General features: G+C 43.5%; 1 protein-coding gene across 4 annotated transcripts in view; it reads left to right on the top strand.

Annotated features, from left to right (window-relative positions):
• Positions 1–21,492, top strand: part of VPS41 (VPS41 subunit of HOPS complex) — a 162,409-nt gene extending 140,917 nt beyond the window's left edge. For all 4 annotated transcript variants that reach the window (XM_081800760.1, XM_081800757.1, XM_081800758.1 and 1 more), the window contains 6 exons: positions 718–759; positions 906–956; positions 3,129–3,266; positions 10,827–10,881; positions 12,532–12,672; positions 13,931–21,492. In XM_081800760.1, coding sequence (XP_081656886.1) covers positions 718–759; positions 906–956; positions 3,129–3,266; positions 10,827–10,881; positions 12,532–12,672; positions 13,931–14,106 — 603 coding nt within the window. In that variant the 3' untranslated portion in view covers positions 14,107–21,492. The remainder of the gene's footprint in view (positions 1–717; positions 760–905; positions 957–3,128; positions 3,267–10,826; positions 10,882–12,531; positions 12,673–13,930) is intronic.
• Positions 21,493–21,701: the final 209 nt, after the last annotated feature.

Below are 21,701 nucleotides of genomic sequence, written 5' to 3'. Positions count from 1 at the left end.
CAAAGTTAAGGACTCCTAGGTTTCTAATTAGAAGGTACCTTAAGGATAATCTCTTCTAACATCCTCCTATTTTAGAGGGAAAAAAATGGAGTGGCTAGCTAGGTGGTAGCAGAGTCAGGAGCAGAACCCGGGTATGATGGATGACGCTCAGCCTGGTGGGCTGTCTTCCCACCACCTTTCGTTACAGACACAGTCTCCTTTGTGTTGCATGAATGTTCATGGTGAACAAAGTAAATGCCTGGGAGGAAAGTCCATAAGCTTTCTCTCATCGTGAAACCTCAGCTATCTTGTTTTTTTTCTGGCTCCCACCCTCTCCTCCTTACATCTGTGTATCGGTAGAGGGATTCAGTGAGGGTGCAGGTGGCAGGAAGCCAAGCTCAACTTTGTGGTCCGGGGCCCAGCACACGCTCCGTAAGCAGAGAGTCACAGGAGTACTTGTGGGGATCTCTCCGACAACACGGAGGCTAGAATACGGGTAGACGGGATGTTTCGTGTTTGGGGAGTGGTAGGCAAGACACAGAGGTCTCAGACGGAGACACCTGGTAAAATGCATTCTTTTACAGATCTCTCCCTTGAGGGCTGCTGCAAAGCGAAGGGCCCCGTGTGTGTGGAAAGAAGCCCCCCACCTGTAACTAGCAGCATGCGCAACATGTGCGCAGGTTCTCTTCTGACACAGCAGGTGTCAGTGACTGTCGCTTTTTTTTCTTTTTATTTCAGAAAGCTGTCGACATGCTTTTGGACAACGAAGACAAAATTTCAGTGAGTGTCTTTTGTTTTTGTACGTGTTACTAGATGGGTGTCTCGGAGCACCCGAGCCATAAAGAGGAGAGTTGTTGGTCCAACAGATCTTGCAGCTATGTTCGTGTCCCCCTAAATCAATGGTTAAAAATGTCTTTTCTCTCTAGATTAAAAAGGTAGTGGAAGAACTAGAAGACAGACCAGAGTTGCAGCACGTGGTGAGCATGACCGTCTTCATTTGCCCTTTTGACCGCATAGGGGGCGAGCCGCCTTTCAGTGCTGGTGTGGGCTAGTGGTGTGACTCGCTCAGGTCACTCCTCAGCGTGGAGGTTTGACCACCGATAGTCCGTAATTAGTCAAATGCAGCAGAAGCTCTGAGCCGGGCTAGGGACTAATTATAGATCAGGTACTTTAACCCTGACTCACCGTTGAATTGTGGTTTAAAAAAAAAGTGATCACATTCGTGTTTGTGCCACCAAAATGTGTCTACGAGTAAGCACCTTGCTTGTGCAGTCAGCATGGGATACAATTACACCCTGTATTACGACACCTCAGAAGGATGCACGAACAAAGCCTCATTTCTCTGTCCCTCACCCTCACGCTAGCTAATCCCACTTCTCTCATTTGGTCTCGGTGGTAGTACTGTTAAGGCCTAGGGTTCTAGACTGCCTTGGAAGGCTGCTTTGATTCTCTGCATTGCTGTCACCATGGGAATAAAGCAGGAGTGCGGGGTTTCTCTGTCCTTTAAAAATGATACAAGAAAAGGCTTCAGGGGTCCACTAGGACCGTGGGCCTCAAATTCGAGGGGGGCTCTTGTATCTTTGCCCACCTCTTTGCACCCCAAGAGGAGGCTCAGGGGATAGCGTTTTCCATCAGATGTCAGTTTTAGGCAAGCTTTTGAAGGCTCCAGGATAGGAATGCAAGGTACTTTGTTCCGTTTTGTTTTGGTCAGCGGTCGTGCGGATGCTGTGCCCGTGCTGTTGGGATTGGCAGTCTCAAGGTGATGTGCTGAGCCAAGCAGGCGCCACTTCGCTGGCCCCCTTGGGACTTGGCGATGAAGCAGTGACGTCCGGCCTGTGGAAGGCAGGAGCGGGATCATGGCGGCATCTGTCTGTGTGCCCGGGTCGTCAGTGCAGTGCTGAAACTCAGGGCCCCTGCTCAGGTGGCGCATCTTCCCTGTCGGGCAGTGTCTCTGAGAATTTGCCTTGGCCGATGGGACAGAGCCGCCCGGGCCTGCATGCCCCTCTGGGAAACAGCGCCGCGTGTCCGGCTCACATGCTGACCCCAGTGCGGGCACAGAGGCCGGGTCCCCGTCCGAGTGCCATGGAGACCTGGCCACTCCGCCCCGTCCCGGCCTTGGGGACACGCCACCAGCTGACCTGAGGAGCCATTTCCCTGTGTGCATGTGGCCTGGCTAGACTCTTTAGTGACCAGGCACGACAGGGGCTGGCCGACTCCAGTGAACCTATCTACAGTCGCGGCTTCAGGGGCAGACTGCTGCTCGGTTCCTCGCCCCAGGTGGGAGTGTACTTGCTGTGAGTGCTGCGGTCGGGCTTCCCGCCCCTCGTGGGTGATGGGGTGTGTGTTTCCAGGTAGCATGAACTACACTTTGGACATCAATTTCTAACGTATGCATCATATATTGATAGACTTAATCTTGCCTCTGAGTAGAAAGTGAATCCCGCACTTCCTTTGAGGTCCATTAACTTTTTCAGACAGCTAGGGAAAGGAATCGGTATTGAAAATGGGTTCAGAACGTCTGTATTTGGCTTGATTTTTGAGGTCACCAGGAGAGGCAGCATGTCATGGCAGACACGGATCTCAACACGACTTCACAGAGAGCAGATGCAGAATGTATGAAAAATAATTTAGCCCTTGCTGCTTGAGTTTTTAAGAACATTCTCTTATCCCATGACTGTACCCCTTTTATGTAAAAGACAAGAAGTTTTAGGATTCAGGAAGGCCACTAATCAAGCATTTTATTTCTGAAGCCGTGCAGCCGATGGTGAGGATGTTAGCTCTCATTAACATTTCCCTGGCGCTCAGTGTATGCCGGGCGTATCAGTATGGATCTGAGTGTTTTACAAATGGCAGCACATTCAGTCCTCACAACGACCCAGTGAGATTTTGGCAGATAAAGAAATTCAGTCACAGAGAAGGTGGTGACTTGTTCGGGTTGTATGGCTGGTCACTCGAGGCCGTTCTGGACAGAGTGTCAGGTTGTCCTTGTCTCCTGAAGGTGTTCTTTGCACTTTTCCTTCACTGAGACATTTTCCTGAAAACCACTTTTCTCTCAGGCTCTCCATGGAGGCCGTTTAGAACTGATTAAATTAATCAGGTCTTGCTTTTTTTATTTTTATGTTCATGGTTTACTCCTTTGTTCTTTTTAGTATCTGCATAAGCTTTTCAAGAGAGACCATCATAAGGGGCAGCGCTACCATGAAAAACAGATCAGCCTTTATGCTGAATATGATCGATCAAACTTACTTCCCTTTCTCCGAGATAGTACCCACTGCCCCCTTGAAAAGGTAAGTCACAGACTCGCGCGCTCACTTCAGGTGAGGAAGTTGTCCTTGTTGGTAAGCTGTGGATCATTCTCGTCTTCCTGTCGCTCATCCCTCCCTGTTCAAGGAGTGATGGCGGCTCTCACAGCGGGAGGTTTCGCTGGGGCCTTCTGATAAGGATTGGAAGGCCTTTCGGCGGAGATTTTATTGAGCAGCTGAAGCATTTCTCTGCCAGGTTGAATTAGAATAAAGGCTTAATCCGGGGTGGAGGACTCAATCAACCACCAGGCAAAAACAGCGTCAGGAGTCTGAGTCCGTTTACCAGGGTCAGAGTGGGGCCTAAGACCGCCCTGGGAGGGAGACCCAGGCCAGCCCAAGCCAGAGGCGTCTGCCCCAGACTCAAGGTCCGTAACTTGGGTCCTGTCCCCTGTCTGCTCTCCACAGCCACATGTTCTGTTTCTGTGTTTCTCACACTGCGTTCCATTTCTCTATTGTACTGCATTCCATTATAATGATGAGAAATTACTAGTCTCTTTCCCACTGTCCTGTATATTCTTAAAGGACAGGTAGTTTGTCTCACTCATTTTGGTAAACCCAGCAGCCGGCACTCATTAGACACTTAGTGTTGCATCGTGAGTGAGGGAGGGAGGGAGTGAATAAATGAAGACATACGAGATTCTAGTCAGGGCTGCCTATGAACTAGTAAGTGTTTTGAGCCTGCTGTTTGAATGCAGTTGATACTTACCACATATATACTAGAAACTGGGCAATCTGCGGCCCCCAGTGCTGTTTCCCGTGGTTCTTCATACAGTTTGGAACACGATCTAACATCTACGGGTGTCTTACTAAATTCGGATGGCCAGATAGAAAGTACTTTGGAGTCAGCTGTATGTATCAACAAAACAAAAAAATGTATTTGACCCCTTAGAGATATGTATTACGAAGTTGACTGAGGGGCGCCTGGGTGGCTCAGTCTCCTGGGCGTCCCGACTCTCGGTTTCGGCTCAGGCATGATCTCAGGGTCGTAGGATCAAGCCCACGTGGGGCTCTGCACTCAGGGTCGAGTCTACTTCGGATTCTTTCTCCCTCTTCCTCCACCTCTGCCCCTCTCCGCTCGCACTCTGTCTTCAAAATACATAAATCTTTTAAAAAAACAGTTGACTGAGAACATGCTGTTTCTGTGAACTGACAGCTTTTATAGTTGCTTCTTCAGCCATGTTGATAAATGTATTGGATTCATTACGAACCAATTTCAGCTCAGTGGATTTTCAAAATCTACAGTTAATGAAAAAATATCTGGCCTGCATTTTAATTTATGAAAAAGTTTAACATTTTAAATTTGGGTCCTAAGATATTTTCTCAAGTATAAATTTGGAAATTCATCATCTTACTCTAAAAATAAAAGCAAATGTTTCCCTCTTCTCATTACAGAATCTATAATCTAGGGGGGAAAAGTGAGAATCTTATTCTTTGAACAGTGCCCCTTCATCTGTATCTCACTCTTTGAGGAGATGTCATTTGTTTCCAGGAGGTTGGGGCATCTCTGGTTGACTCCTCAGCCGCACACCTGTGACCAGCAGCCTGGCTCCTTCCCATCCACGAAACTCGGGTGCAGAGGTTTCCCAGATTCCAGTGTGTTTGTGCTTCTCACACACTTTCAACCCATCTGGTTTATAGTTTCCCAGTCTAGTAGTGTTCAACAGAAAGCACACTGTTCTCCCTAAAAGGGGAGCATCAGGAAATTGCAGACCTACACATGGCATTCTAATACATAGAACTTGCTTAGAGCATCGTATAGACCTTTTAGAATTCTCTGTGATCCACTGACAAGAACCAGTTGCATGTAAAAGAACTCAACAGAAGCATAGTGAAATCGATTATGTTTCCAATAGTTTTTTTTTTTTTTAGAGTTATCTCATGTTTTCCACTGAAAGAGAATTTTGAAACAAATGAATTAGAGCTGGTAATGGTAGAAACATGCCATTAAAAATAAGTCAGTAACCTACCCTTTTAGAACTTTTCTAGGTGAGCTGTTATGTTACAGATCATTGAGGTTTCTTCATAAGAGATTCTCATCAGGATCCATTGTGTATATCCATCTGTATGTTTGCAAAAAAATGTATTCTTATCCTTGCTCAGGTATGTAAAACCACATTAAAGAGGGTATTACTTATACCCTGAAAAAGCTAGCAATTTATAAAAAGCGAAGTGGATTTGTCCCCCTTACACGCATGTCAGGCTTGTTAACTGTGAAGTGAAGATAATGAGTTACAGGTTCACCTGTTTTGTCTAGAGAGAGACTTAGAAAATTTGGCAACGTTTTCTACTAAATATAAAGTGAAGAGCTTAAAATTTTAATGCCCCACCAAAGAAATCTCTGTTTCAGAAGAGTATATAGAGGTTTAGTCCTATTAGATGCTTTGGTGATAATTTTGGTGGTCGCTTTATTTTAAATGAGAAGTGTTTAAGGTTTTATGGCTTTATTCAGAGTATGTTGATCCCCTCCCTCCCTTGTCAATGATTCCCTTCTGGCAGAATAGCAGCTCTCTCTTCCTCTGGTTGTCTGCCTTTGCCGGGATTTGGGTAATTGTTGAGAGAGGGGTGATTTCAAATGACAGCTGGTTGAAATCTTCAAGAATCCCAGTCAAACTTAGTTTGAATTGATTGAAATCCCACAATCAATATTTGGTCAAAAACTTTGTAGAGACCCTGCCATCACATCAGAAGCCCTTTAAGAAAGTGGCATTTATCAGAGACCAGAGTTCAGGATTTAAAATCACCACAACATGTAAATCCCAAAATTAATCATAAGCTTTTATGAAATTGTGCCTTCTAAAGGAGATACAGAGGTGGTAGGAATTTATAACACTGACAGCCATATAAAAAGACAATAAAAACCATTTATGGAGTTTCCGCTGTGCTTTATAACATGCGCTGTGCTTTCATGTACCTTATTTTTATTTAATCTCTATAGAAGCACAGGTAGGTGGATAAAGTCATTTTATCCACGACCAGCTAAGTCTTCAGGAGTTGAAAGAAACAACCCAGAATGTACAGCTAATAAGGCAGAGGGCCAAGACTTAGAACCTGGATCTCTTAAGTCAGGTCCCCTATCTTTCCACAATGGTGAGGAATCACTTCTCAGGTTTAAGGTGTTAATTGTAGGGCGCCTGGGTGACTCAGTCAGTTAAGCATCTGACTTGGTGTCAGCTCAGGTCATGACCTCAGGGTCCTGGAATCCAGCCCTTTGGGGCTCCTGCTTGAGATTCTCTCTCTCTGGCCCTCCCCCAACTTGTGCACTCGCACTCTCCTTCTCTTTTCCTTTCTCTCCCTAAAATAAATAAATCTTGGGGCACCTGGGTGGCTCAGCCAGTTAAGCGGCTGCCTTTGGCTCAGGTCATGATCCTAAGGTCCTGGGATTGAGCGCCGCATCGGGCTCCTTGCTCAGCGGGGAGTCTCCTTCTCCCTTTCCCTCTGCCTGCCACTCCCCCTCCTTGTGCTCTCTCTCTCTTTCTGATTAAAAAAATAATAATAAAAAATAAAGTAAATAAATCTTAAAAAATATATCCCTTAGTATTGCAGGAATCATGAAAGACATCAGTTTTTAAGCTATTAAACTGTCCTTCTATAATTTCCAGGCGTGATCATCAGGTGCTAGTTTTCATTTACAAATCTCATTTCCTTATGCCTAGAATAGTTAAAAGCAGAATGTCGGCTCTGCAGCTTTGGGACTTTATACCTGAATTTATGATTTCTCTCATATCTAATGGCATTTACAAGGCAGCAGTAGTTACGAATTTGTGGGAATAAAGCTGGGAGATGCAACGTTTACAGATTCCCATTAATGCCGTGTAAGAAGACTTCATAAATGACGGCAGGGTCAAGGCTGGGTGGAAATCCTTATTTAATTTATAGTTGATCAGGTTCTGGTTAGTTACCCCCAAATCTCTAACTCTTTTCCTTGCCTTTACACTAAATCAGGAAAAGGAGAATTAAAACATTACTTTTGCATCGTTTTTTACTCAATTTCTGTCATTATTCTGTCTTTCCACTTTTATTTTTACTATGATTCTCCCTTTCCATGTGTGTGTCTGTGTCTGTCTCCCTCCTCTGGACTTTAAAAATCTTAGTTTCGCTACTCTTTCCTCTAGAGGGAGCATTGTGGCCCAGGAACATTCAAGAATCTAGGGAAACGTGGTTTTATGCTTCACTTGTATCAGTAATAGAAAAATTCTTTGTACCAGAAATATTTTCTTTTTACATTTTACTCAAAATTTCTAGAGATTTCTAGAGTCTCTGCTTTCTCATATAGGAGAAAAGAATAATTTCAGTACTGTTAGGAACTAGACATAAAACATTTAAAAAATCTGTGAAACTCAAATTTCAGAGACTCAGATTATGTTTGAGCTTGGTGTGACACATCTGCTTGCATTCCAGACCCTTCTTGACTTCAGACTTGCCTTTAGACGTTTCTTCTCATAGGACTTGTCCTTTTTGATGATATCCTAAGAGCTTCCAGCAGCACCATCCTATAGAATGTTCTGCAGGGATGAAAATGTGCTGCTCTGACAAGGTAGCAGCAGCCACATGTCTAGTGGGGAACTGCATTTTAAATTTAAATTTAAATGGCCCCATGTAACAAGTGGCTCCTGTCTTAGCTCAGGTGAGCCTGCAGACTACCAGGTCTGTGTGGTTGGAGGCAGGTATGTTCGCAGATCTTCAAGAGAAGGGGGGATGGTTTTGTTGGAAACTTCTGAATGGTACTTTGAAGTGTCGGTAAATTTCCAAGTACAAAATTGATTTGTGGATACCTTTCAGTAAAAACTAATTTAGGCAGTATACTCATCTTTATTCACAGTCTCCTTCTCTAAACGCTCTACCTATCCACTCGTATTACATTTTCTTGTTTATCTGTGTGCGACATGGTCTCGCTGCGCCGCAAACTGTCCGTCTCTATCTCTCGCAGCTCGTGTGATCAAGGCACTCCGTTGGTTTCTCAGTAACTTTTTGGTGGAATGGTCCCAGGTCTTCTGAACTTCATGTTTTTTGCTGTTTCCTTTCACTGTCTACTTCTCACATGGGTATCCTGTCTCTGGTCTAGTATCATTCCAGAAGGGTAAGGAGTAGGTAAGAAAATTCCATTGTGTATAATGATGATTGATTAATGGGCATGACAGTATAGAGATAAGGTAAATCGTGTTTTTAATCAAAACGAATGGAGAGTTTTCTAAGTGTTCGGAACAGGTTCAGCTATGGGTGAGAAAAATCCCCAGATAACAGTGGCTTCAACAGAGTAGCAGTTTAGTTCTCTGGCCCACGGAAGTCCTGGTGGCAAGCCACGCAGTTGGAGACCTGGGCTCTTTTCTCTCGTTCCCTTACCTTGTATGACCTTCAGCTTGTGGTGTAAGATAATACCATTCATGTTTCCAGGAGCAGATTGGGTGAAAGGACTAAAAATAAGAAAACAAAGGGATGTCTGGCCTTGCTTCTTAAAGAATATTGCCAGAAGCTACCATGTTGCCGTTTCCTCCCTGTGGGGACATCCATCACACGGCTCTCCCAGCCAGGCTGGGGACTTGGAGATGGTTCTTTAAATTCTGGGCAGTCACACACCCACCTAAAATCTTACTACTCAAGAAATGGGTAAAGGATATTAGGGGACAGTTTGGCTGTCTCTGCCACATAACTGTCAAAGGAGGCTTCTAAGTAATCAAATTAATAGTTTCCTCCTCATTGTGACCTTTCTGTGTTCTCACTTCCTCATTTTCATGATTTGTGTTCTTCAAACTCCACCCTAATTTCACTGTAATTCTAAAATAAGGTGTTCTTTCCTTTTCTTATGTGTGGTTCAGGATTCCCCCCACCCCGGCCCCCAGCATTGATTTCTGTGATCAGCATTTTTTCCTCCCTTTTAGCTGTTACTCTCCAACCAGAGACACACACTTAAATATATATTCTACACAAAAATTTTAAGTCAAAAATCAAAATGCCCAAACCAGCTCCTGCTATTATTTCCCTGGTAATAGTAATACCTGGTTGTCCTGGTATTAACCGGCTGGTTGTTGGTAAATGACTACTGCAACTACACAGCCCAGTGATCTTCCTCCTGAAACCTTTTCTGCCTGCTCATCTGTTTAAAGAAATAGGTACTGCAAACCCCCCACACAAGTAGCCAGGCCCCAGCCACGGGGTCATGGGCCGTGGAGTCGTTAACTGGTTGGGAAGAAGCGTGCGGGCTGCCGCGAGGGGGGCTCCCTGGGACCTGGAGTGGGTGGTGTGGGGTCCGAGGAGTAATCGCCTGAAGCACTCGTCAGGGGTGGAGGGTAGGGAGTGAGGGTAGCATTCCAGGCGGAGGGATCACAGTGGAGGCGGGAGCAGGGTGTGAGGGAGGCATGGCTGCCCAGGCAGGCAGGGCAGGTCACCGATGTCTCATAGGCCACAGTGAGGATTCTCGAAGATTCTCGGCCGTACGTTAGAGTGGAGCACCGTGGCAGGGAGGTCACATAGGTGGGGTGGGAGGTGAGGTTTCCTGGGGATCGCTTACTGGTCACGCTGCACCCAGTTCAGATGCCGCCTCTGCTGTGAAGCTTTTTACAAGAGCCCCCCCGCCACCCCCGACCCCATGTCCCGTGTCTCTGCGCACGGCCCTCTCTCCACGCTGCCCCCGGTCCTGGCCCTGGGTGTTACTGCGTCTCTGTAAGCCTCCCCGGAGCCTGCGCTCCCTGTGGCGGGGGGAGGGGGGGACTGCGTGCTGCTTCCACACCTTCCCTCCACCCCTCTCCCCTGCCGTCAGCAGCAGCATCTGCGTGGCCCCTCTTTGCATCTCTGTCCAACCTGAACCTCCAGTGCCCAGCGGAGTGTACGGTAAATGTGTGCCACTTCATTTACAATATGCAGTTATTTATGAACACGGCGTGGCTTGTTTCTTATGCCCAAGGAAATGCAGTCACCTATGGAGTCCCTCGTTTCTTTACTTGATCTCTTCCTTTTTGAGCCTTCTTGATGGTCAGATACGTTTTTCCCACTCTCAACTTCTGACAGATGCTTGAGCAGAGTTTTCTCTTAAGCCCTGTGAGCCAGGAATAGAAATATTCTGTCCATCTGTGTGTTTATTTATGCATCGGATGTTTCCCGAGCCGCGGTCTGCCCGGTACTGGGAACACGCGGCCGTGAACAGCAAAGCCTTCCCGGAGCTTACATTCCAGTGGAGGTTAAGGGAGCTGAAGGCAGTGATGGGGAGTCAGGGGGGGCACAGTGCTGTGAAGACACCTAAAGTAGCATCAAGAGAAAGCTTGGTGGGAAAGTCCTTTTCAGCCCCTGGCTTACCACCTTTGCCTCCGGAGTGTTCTGAGCTGCCTCCCATGTGTTCTTGGTTAAATTGTGTTCAGTCCGGCACCTGTCTGAGAGGTGAATGAGGACAGCCACCTGCTAGCAAAACCCAAGATTTGTGCTTCATTTGTTTACTTTGTTTTTAAAGGAAGGCAATGGAAACTTTCTTTCAAACTCATATGTTTAAGTGAATCTATTAATATTTATGCGTGTCTGTTAACTCATAGTAACATTTTTACCCTGCTTTACTTAAAGGCTCTTGAGATCTGTCAACAGAGAAACTTTGTAGAAGAGACGGTTTATCTTCTGAGTAAGTAGCTTTACTTTTGGTCCCTATAAGCTGAGAAACACTGTGGTAACGTCGTCGTGTACACTGTCTAAGAATGGACATAGGTTTTAGATGGACCAGAGTCACACAAAGCATAGAGCCTGTTCTCTTTAAGAATTTAATGCATAGAAAAGGGGACTTCACAGCTCAGTAGAGAAAGAAGCGTTATTTAATAAATGCTGCTGAAATAACATCTGAATAATTGCATAATAAACAAGCCTGTATTGGCTCACACCTCACAAATGAGTTTGTAGAGGGGTTGACGAGTTTGTTCATTTTTTTAAAAAAAATTATCAGCTTATTTTACCATCATCCTCGTAGAAAATACTGTTCATTGTCACTGATCGCACCTTAAATAACTGGAGAAAATGCAATTGAGTATGGACGTTTTGAGTGTAGAAGGAAGCCTTTGGTATCGTTTAGCTCTCCGTGGTCCCTGGGCCTCTGGTGTTGCCTCCATGTAAGTCCCACTTACTATCTTTCACCTTCCTCCAAAATGAACCACTTGCACGAAAGCAGTTTAGAAGCCTAGAGGTTTCCTAAGGAAGCTCTGTGCAGGGATTTGTTGCAGAAACACAGAGTTCGAACATGAGGTGTTTCTCCAGCATCTCGTCCCAGAAAATACTCCGGTAGAGTTCATTTTCGTCATAATGTCCTATTGTCTCAGTAGACAAGTAGAGAACTTACAAAGGGAGACATAATCTCCTTTTTTGAAGTTATAAAAATTTAAAAATCCTATACACATTTTAAAAATTAACCATTTTTAAGACCTAAACAATGGGAATAATATTTGTTGGGAAAACAAAATGCTGTAGAAGGTATAACAAATTGGATATCATTTTATTCACAGGCCCGCTATTGTCTTTTGATAATGGCTGCTCAGAATGAGGAGGATCCAGTTGCTGTCCCTCCTCTGAATAAAGCTTTCTACATGTCCTGTATTAAAAGCTCAGGGAAACTGTTAAAGCCATTAAAATGCCAATAGAGCAACGAGCCAAGTGTGTAAAGATAATTGGCCAAATAGAAGCATAGTTGGTAAATACTTTCACTTAATGAGGGTCGTCGGAAGGCTTTCCCCCGATCTTGGAAGAGAAGGAAATGAGGTAGCCCTCTGATAGTTGAGTGTGTGTTTGGCACAAAGTGTATCAAAAGAGCCAATCCAAAACTACTTAAAGACACAGAATGGCTCCAAAGCCTTTATAAGTCTTAACTATGTCTGGGTATGAAGGTGTCCAAAGGAAATATAGGTCTGTCAGAGGGAAGTAGGAATCTGACGGACCTGGGGTTCAGATTACAGCTGTATGATCTTGGCAAGTCACTAATGTTTCTGCATCCTCTTCCATAAAGTAGAAATAGTAGTAGAGCATACCTCATAGGATTATAGTGATGGTTAAATGATGTAATTTATGTGAAGCACTTAAATGAGTATTCAGCACAAAGAACACACCCAGTAAATAGGAGATCATTATTTCACTGTTATAAACGGTAAATGCTGATGCCCCATAAGAAAATATGCTTTTGTCTCAGTTTTTAAGACAAGAGATATGTAAACAAGAGCTATGCTGTTTCTTTAAAAATGATTTATTAAAACATCCTAAATCCTGAATGAAGTATTTCTCACATCTTTGCTAGGCCGAATGGGTAATAGCCGAAGTGCCCTGAAGATGATCATGGAGGAATTACATGATGTTGATAAAGCAATTGAATTTGCCAAGGAGCAAGACGATGGAGAACTCTGGGAAGATCTGATTTTATATTCCATCGACAAACCACGTAAGCAGAAAAGCCATCTGCGATCAGATCTGTTTCTTTCAATACTTCTAGTTAAGTCTAGAGTAAGAATTATCTCAAGACGCATTGGGTGAAAACTATGGTGAAGTATCTATAACCAAAACAGGCTAGGTACATTCTAATGATTTCCAGTCCTCCTCCTGTGCAGAGAAGCCTGAATGTGCAAACGAACGGGTCGTTAAGCTGATGATACTCATTCACCCTGTCCCCATAAGCGCGTTCCTACATGCTCTACCCCAACTGAATAAATGTGACCTTAGTTTTGTTTTTTTTCAGTTTGGATACAGGGGCATTTATTGTGAAAATGTAAAGCCCTTACCAGTCTCTTTTTATGGAAACCTAGGACTGTCACTGGCCATTGGCCATCTTTGGATGTTTGCTGTGGTGGTACCTAGTCTCCGTCCTGGCCCGCTCCCTCCGTGCGGCACCAGGACTGTGTGTGCCGCCTCCCCGTGGCCGCCTCCATCGCGTCTGCCATTTTGGAAAGAAATACAGGGTCACCTGAGCCCTCGTTTGAAGATCTAGAAATGATTCAGAAACCGGCAGTAGTGGTTGAAAGTCTGCCCCCCACCTCCCTTCATTTTTTTAGGAAGAAGGCTTATCTGTTTCAGGATTTTCAAGTTTTAGAAATTGCTCTTACGACTGACTGTCTTTTCAGAAGAGCTACAAGAGGATAATGTTACTCAGGTCAAATTCAGGTGTAGATCGTCACGTGCACATGCACCTTTGAGAATCTAGCTTAGCATGATAAAGTTGTAATTTACAGACCTCCAAGGACGCAGGGTGGGAGCAATGGAACACGTCATGACCGGGACCTGCGGTCTGCCCTGCCAGCGAACTTGGGCTTTTAACTTGCTAGCTCTGTGGCCCGGAATGAATTAGTTAACCAGCCTATTTCCCTTGCCTGTAAAATGGGGACAAATAACATTCCTACCTTGCAGAATATTGGAGAAAAGTGTGTGACAGCTGAGCTGTAGTGTAAATGCTCAATAAATGTCAGTTGCACCCTTTTGCCCATTGTGGCTGTGTTCTGAATCATCGCCTGTCCTCCGGCTCTTTTTCACTCCCGGAGCTTCTCCTTTACATCATGAAATAAAAGGAAAGTTAGTTTTTGAGAATTCGGAAATGCAAATGGTTTTAACACTTACTTTAAAGGAAATAATGTTTTGAGTTCCTTTTGACCTAAAACTGCATTATGTACATTGCTGATGTGCTAATTGTTTCATGTGGTGTCTTGCAGCATTTATTACTGGCTTATTAAACAACATCGGCACGCATGTGGACCCAATTCTCCTGATTCACCGCATTAAGGAAGGGATGGAGATCCCCAATTTGAGAGATTCCTTGGTTAAAATTCTGCAAGACTACAATTTGCAAGTAAGTGTCCTTTCTTGGACAAATCCGCATGGGGAGTGAGTTGAGTTGACTTGCGGATAAACATTTCTGGGGTTATTTTAGATAAAGAATTCAGTTGGATTGTTACATTTTATTTAGGCCCAGATATTTGGGAAGCTCATCAGGTAGAGAAACTAGAAATCTCATCCTTTAAGGAAGCCATCCAGTTTTTTAACAATCTCCAAGTTTTCTCTCCTTGATGAGCAGGGACTTTTACATTTTACATTTATACATTTACATTTACAGCATGGCATTGGGAAGGGCAAGGGGTAGTTACAGTGGCTGTCAGACCCCTCAAGCCAGTTTTAAGTAGCCTAAGTATTGTGTCCATTGGGGGGTGGGGGGGAATTAAAAAAAGTTTTGCAAATAATTCAGTTATTTCCTTGAAGCTATTCAGTAATCCATTGCCTGAAACATGTTGAAATACATGATTTTATTTAACTTTTTGTCTGTTTTCTAGACTAGTACAACTTTGTTATCTGTAGTAATTCAGAATTTGTAATAAAAGCAATGGAACCCATTATTTTCATATAGTTAATATGCTAATTACAAAGCATCCTAATCTTTTCCTTAAAAGGACTCTAACAATTACTGTTTTTCAGGATGCCGGTAGCTTCCATAGAACTTGAAACTGTTTAAGGCACATTTCTTTAACTATTTGGACTGTTCTTTCTCAACTTCATTTGAAAATGAGTTTTTATTATAATAACAGAGGAAATTGCTGTTCTGGAAACATAAAGATTTTGCGGGGAGAGCCAGAAGATAACATCGTAGGGAGAGAAGTGGTTACCAGGTTAAGTAAGGAGAGGAGCATCATGATGAGGATTTGTGGGGCCCCTGGCCACTGTGAGGGTGCAGTATGGTAGGGTGGGGTGCTGCCCTCGGGGTGGGGGACTCAGATAAGAGGCAGGGTAAAAGGAATAGAAGTTGGGGAAGATTGAGGGCCTCAAGAAGAGAAGTGAGAGGTGTAAGGAATGACGGAGTTGAGGAACAAGAGCGTGCTCTGGGAGTGAGACGTTGGTACATTAACATTTCTGATGGAGTCCTGGTGAGCTTGTTCAGGAAGGTAAGGGTCACTGGAGTGGAATTTGTCGAGGAACTGTGAGGGCAGCACGTCATCCTTGTGGGCATTGAGGGACGGGAGTGGGAGGGCTGTAGCCGGGTTCCAGCACTCTCCATGAACTGGGAGGCTCAGCTCCCGTGCACTGGGGCTGGATTACTGGGTAGTACAGCCTGAAGGAGAAGAGGTTTTCCTGCGGGCAGGGTGGAGGAAGACAAGAGCCTTCCTCAGGGGGGCTCATGGGGAGTCAGGGTCCTGGGAGAGAAATAGGTGTTTGGTTAAAGCAGAGGTAGAGGGTCTGTTCTGCAGAAAGCTTCACGATATGCAGGTATTTATTAACAGAGGAATTGGGAGGTCTGCAGACAACCCTGGGAAAGGGGTGATGGGAGAGAGAAAGAGCAGGGCAGGGAGGAGAGGGTAGTAGGGGAATGGGTGAATAAGCAAGCAGAGGGGCAGGGGGAGCTTGCGATGTGGGAATAGTGCACTGTTTCCGAGGTGGGAATTGGACTTTGGGGAAAGTGGTTTCAGTGTCCGACCTCCTAAAGCTCTGGGTGTGAGTGAGCTTGATGATGACCTGTCACTGGCTCTGTCTACCACTCTGTATGCCAGGACCTGCTCAAAGTTTCAAATCCGAATGTGTTGAGAAGTCATTTAGGTGTGGTGTCTCTGCCACAGGGAAGGTGACAAAATGCTCATTCCTCTGTCTTCCCGCTTAGAAGTGCATGAAGCTTGGCCTCCAGGCTGAAAATTTTTACTTTTTTTCCAGCCTCTACAGTGCCTACAGAAACACCTAATAAATCCCTCTTACTAGGCTCTCAATCCAGAGAACCAGGCTCATGGGCATCACTGGGTCTCACTGTTCATTCATTTTTATGAATAAATTTGCATAGTTGTGAGTCAGCCGGGAATAAAAATAAATTATTAGATGTATTCCAACTAAAAAATCATCCACAAAAACAGCTGCTAAATCAATATTTTATCCACTTCATTATATTTTTAAATGTTGAGAGCTTTACCTTAAGACGTGGAAGTGTGCAGTTGGTGATGCGTTGAGGAGGCTGGGGGTTACTCAGCCAGTGGATCCATTAACCCTGACCGGGGAGTGGCGTCCGGGACGGGGGGGGGAGGGACCGGCGGGGAAGGCGGCAAAACCTGTGGGAACGGCCCCCATGGTCCCCGCTGCAGCTCAGAGGGCTTGTTGGAAGGTGCAGAGAGAAACCGCTCACCTTGGGCAGGTGGTTCAAACAGTTCCCAGGGGTACTTCCTTCTTATATATGAAGAGACAGTTTAGAAGTTTTTTCTATGGAAAAGGCTACTGTTGCATTAATGACCATTTATTTTCTTTCTGTGGGCCACCTGTCAGAGATCACTATAAAAAATATAGAGCGTCTTGAAGTTTCCAGAAAGGTTTCACATACGTATTTTTTACTCTGTCTGGTCTCTTTTGTTTGTTCCATGAAAGTATAGTTGATTTTCACATGTTCTCACAGGATAAAAAATGGCCAACCCTGTTAATCCCCAAAACTGGGGGGAAATTTTCCAGGTTCATGAATTTGTGAGAACCTGGAACCTCCTCTGTTGGGCAGGGCAGCAGGGAAGGAACCCAGGGGGCTGTTAGGAACCATTCAGCAAACCTAAGGATCCATGGTCAGATGTCAGGGAAAGGGCTTCTTGGGACCTTTTGCTAATATGCATTGGGAATCTCTCTTTCGGGCAGATTTATGATAAAGCATGCAGCACTGGAAAACATACTTGGGGCACTGAAAATGGCTTTGGGAGCTTTCTACTAGCTAAAAGCCAATTGGAAACAGAAGGCAGGAAAAGCTGTGGGAAAAAAACTTTAAATCAGTCTCTCTTCTGGTTTTAAAGTTTTAGGTTTCCTAAAATGCAAAAACTTTCTTCAACTGAATTTTAACATGAGTCGTGTTAGAGGTCTGTGACATCATTAAAGTGAAGGAAAATAGGTCCTCAACTGGGATTTCAATGTTGAAGTTTCTGAATTTATTTTCATATATTTTTATATCTTGTTACACTGTTAGTATAATTACTCAACAAATTTTGAAAGCTTCATGAAGTCAGTAAGATAAAAGTAGCCCTTATCATACTTCATAAAGTATGATAGAAACATTTTAGTTTCTAGGCCTGATTTCAAGGACAGCTAGCATTTGTTGTTTTGAAAAAAATTATTTGCCAAATAGCATGGTATAAATGACATTTCAGTATTTACATTAAACTGACAACAATTTCCAAATTATTTTTATGCTTTAAATTTATTTTTATACTTTATATTTTTAAAATATTTTTACTTATAAATTTAGCATTTATATCCCTTTCTGGTTTCGTACTTTTTCCCCTTAAGAATTCCAGCATCTTTGTTCTTCTGGCCTTTGGAGACCACCATCTCCATGGTGGTCGTTAGGAAGTCTCACACATGGGAAGACTGTCTCAGGGTTAAAGGATTGGCCTGTCTGGGAAAGTGATGAACTGGGTTTGAGGCCAGATCCTCTGCCTATGTCTTATGTAGACCGCCGGTTGTTCCGTGGTCTCGGGAGAGGCATTCCTTGTCCCAGCAGGGTACGCCAGCAGAGGACTACACAGGCTCGAACAGGCAGCCTGTTGTCTCTGAAGAGCGGTGGACACGATGTTTGCAGAGCTGGACTCCAGGCCTGGCTTTCCCATCAGCAAACCTGCTGACCTTCGGGAGGGCACCCAACCTTTCTGGGTCGCAATTTTCCCATTAGATTAAGTCCGTGTTTGTCAAGCCTGACTCCACACCAGAATTATCTAAATTTTTTAAAAAATTACTTTGTTTCAGGTACCACCCCAGATCTGCTAGATTAGAATCTTTGGGCGGCGGGGGGAGGTGGGAGCGGACAGGACTTGGGGACTATGTCCTTAAATCACCTTGAGATTTCTTACACTCAGCCCAGCACCAGGCTATGCACTGACATTTGACATTCAGGAACCTCAAGATTAGGTGATCTCTAAAGTATCTTCTGTCTCAAGTTCTTAATGGAGTCCTTTCAGAAACAGGCCTTTAGGTCACGCCATATTTCTGTATTGTTCCTCTTCTCTCTACTTTGACATCCAGAGACAGATGAATTAAGAGGAAATAGTGACTTCTTTCTTACCTACTTTTTTTTGGACTCAGATGGGTTTCTTCTCGTTCACAGTACATAAGCTCTTAATTTCTTCTAAGAGGTACTTTTTAAATTTATAGATCCCTGAAATAAACTTTTAAAATGTTTTTTTTTTTTTTCCTTTCAGATTGTTTCTGTTTGGCCTTATCACAGCCTTCAGGTGACCTAGGTGGCCTGTGGCAACCACTGTAGCTTCTTGAGTCAGTCTGGCACCTGTGTACTTTGTGCTGTCATAAATTCAGATGTGGTTGTATTTGTAATACTGCTTTTGAGCTCCAACAGGAGACCTTAGAGCCGTTCCTTATTTCTCTGCAGTTCACGATGATAATCCCAACAAAAAGCAAAGCTTTTCAATTAGAATTCAGATCCCATAGCATCATAGCCTATATGATAGATTAGAAATTAGGTAAAGTGGTTTCCCAGGTTAGCTCTTGTATCATACTGGGGCTTATAAACCCAGGTAACTATCTGCCGTTTGTAGTTCTAATGATAAGCACTGCAGTATGAACAAGGCAATGTCAGCAAAAAGTTCAACATTCAAAGAATCTTTTAAAATAAAAATTTCAGAAACTCTGCAATTTTTTATGGCATTTTTCCCACAGCAGCTGTTTCTAATGAACATAATAACTTCACTGATGTACAGTTTTTTATTGCTTTATAAAATATCAGTGAGTTTGGTGCTTTTTGCTTTTCATTGGGATTATCATCGATGATGAACTACAGAGAAATAAGGAAAAAGAGGGAGAATCTAGAGTCTCATGTTGGTTTTCAACAGCTATCTTATAATTACATTCTTAAATTTACAATACAACAAGGTATGCTTATAACAGATTGATTATAGACCCTACAACTGGCTGACTTGAAAATGATGAGGATAAAAGGATAAAGGTAATGCTGAAAAGCTTTGCACTATGGAGAAAACAGTGTAATGATAAGAAAACAAGAGTTGGTGGGAAGAAAAAAATAAGTCCCATAAGAGAAATGAATCTCTGAAAGATAATATTTTACTTGCCCGCAATGCCCACAAGTACTTTTTGAGATGAAAGCTTGATGCCATTATGAAGTTGAGGAAAGAAGAGACCACTGGTTTACTTACCTTGGTGAAATTCTAATAGGAGATATAGATTCTAATTTGAGATATAGATTACACGGAAGAATGAAAAATGATATGACAATCTTAGTATTTCCAAGAACTGGAAAACAAGATCAGTCTCAAACATGTTATTAATAAGTCCATTTAAAACAAAGACATGAAAGACAAAATAGACCCCGTAATAAAAAGTAGAACAATATGATAGAAAATAGGAATATCTGGGAAGTAACCAAATAGAACTCTTTGAAATTATGTGTGTATTCATTTAAATTATCAATATTCAGTGCAAGGCCAATAGTAGATTGGCTGAAAGGGAGAATTAACTGGAAGATCTGATGACATTGTTTAGTATGCAGCAGAGTAATTAAGAGATAGAAGATACAAGAGTGGTTAACAGGGGCGCTTGGGTGGCTCAGTCGGTCAAACGTCTGCCTTTGGCTCAGGACATGATCTCAGGGTCCTGGGATCGAGTCCTGAGTTGGGCTCCCTGCTCAGCATGGAGTCTGCTTCTCCTTCTCTCTCTGCCCCCACTTGTGTGCTCGCTTGCTCACTCACCCTCTCAAATAAATAAAATCTCAAAAAGAAAATAAGAGTGGTTAACAGTGGTTAGAATACACACGTCCTCAACCACAGGACTTGTGGAGGAAAGAATCAAAAGACTAATAGGAAAACCTCTAACAAAGTTGATCAAGAAAAAGAAGACATATATATTTTAGGAACAAACATGGGAGAACATAATTAAAGGTGTAGACAAGACTTAAAAACTAAGTAAATGCTACAATTTTATATCAGTATATTTGAAAACTCAATTTTCTAGGAAAATATAAATTACCAACATTTTCTCAAGAGCAGATAGACCTATAGTCATTAAATAAGTAGTCAAAACATAAAGCCACAATAAAAGTACTATTCCACAGTCAACTTCAGAGGTTAGTTTCATCAGACTTTTAAAAAAACAGGCAATCCCCAAATATGTTTTGTAGTTGACCTTTCAACCAGGACCTGGCGGGGAGGAGGGAGGGACAACACCTTTACCCAGCAGAGGGGGGTGAGAAACGCAGTCTTTCCTCAGGACACGATGGACGGAAGTAACACCTGAGGTCCCATCAGCTTTAAGGAAGAGGAGGAGGATGCTGGGAGGTGTCCCAGCCCTGCCGTGTTGAGTCAGTGACTGGAAGGGCAATAACATTCATTAGAGAGAAACCAACATCTTGAAGACTGCTTTCCTGCTCATCTGAACAAATAAGGAGTAAAGCCTAAAAAACAGACAAAACAAAAGCCCAGGCAGCCCCTATTTTACATCAACTTTTCCAGAGAACAGAATGGAGAAGCTCCTCAGTTCCTCAGGGGATGCTGGTCTAACCTTTCCAGCATCGGATGAGACAATTAGAGCCCTGTTTCTGTAACACAAATGCAAAGTCTACATAAATCATTAGCAAACTGAATCTGACCATGTAATTATTGAATGTGTATATCATAAATGTCATGAATTCTAAAGTAATCATCATCTATATGTTTGATAAAATTCTAATCAAAACCCCCAAAGAACTTTTTACAGTTCTAAATTTATGTAAAAAGCAAATGGCTAAGATTATCCAAGAAGAATAAGGAGGGTATCAGATACTAAATTTTAATATGTGGGGATGTAAAATAGTATAACCACTTTCCCAAATAATAAAGCAAAGCCTCATCAGGGAAAAAAAAAAAAGCCCTTTGCTTCCCACATCTTCCTGCCTGGGAATGTGGATGTGAGGCCTAGAGATACAGCCTCTAGTTTGTGGCCACGAGGCAGCGACCTGGAGGTATAATGTCCTGAGTCCTGTAGATGGACATTTAGGCTGTTTCCAGTCTAGGGCTATTAAGGATAAAGTTGCAAAGGACATTTTCATACAGTTCTTTTGAGGATCTGCTTTTCATCTTGGGTAAGTACCTATGAGTGAAACTGCTGGGTCATGGAGCAGGTATATGCTTAATTTTTTAAGACTGTCCAATAGTTTTGCAAAGGATGGCTTCCCAGCCTCCCAGGTTTCTCTCACTGCCCAGATCTGTGGCAGGAACTCGAGCCAGCTGCCTATTTTAGTTGGACACCCACTGAACAAAGTTGAAGTTGTGTTTACTGAGGAGGAGGAAAGGCACAAGATTGTTCTGAAATAAATCCGAAGCACATGGTAACATCTTAACAGATCTGTTCAACCTAAGTGGAAGAGAGTGAAGTGTTGTATGCTGTGTGTTTGCAGTACTTCATACTTGTTTTTAAAGATTTAGAGAGTGCATGCAAGCAGGGGGAGGGGCAGAGGGAGGGAGAGAACTTCAAGCAGACTCT

Source organism: Leptonychotes weddellii, chromosome 12 (genome assembly GCF_054177405.1).
Source record: "Leptonychotes weddellii isolate Sample4059 chromosome 12, ASM5417740v2, whole genome shotgun sequence".
Classification (NCBI taxonomy): domain Eukaryota; kingdom Metazoa; phylum Chordata; class Mammalia; order Carnivora; family Phocidae; genus Leptonychotes; species Leptonychotes weddellii.
This window is presented reverse-complemented; position numbering and strand designations above follow the sequence as displayed.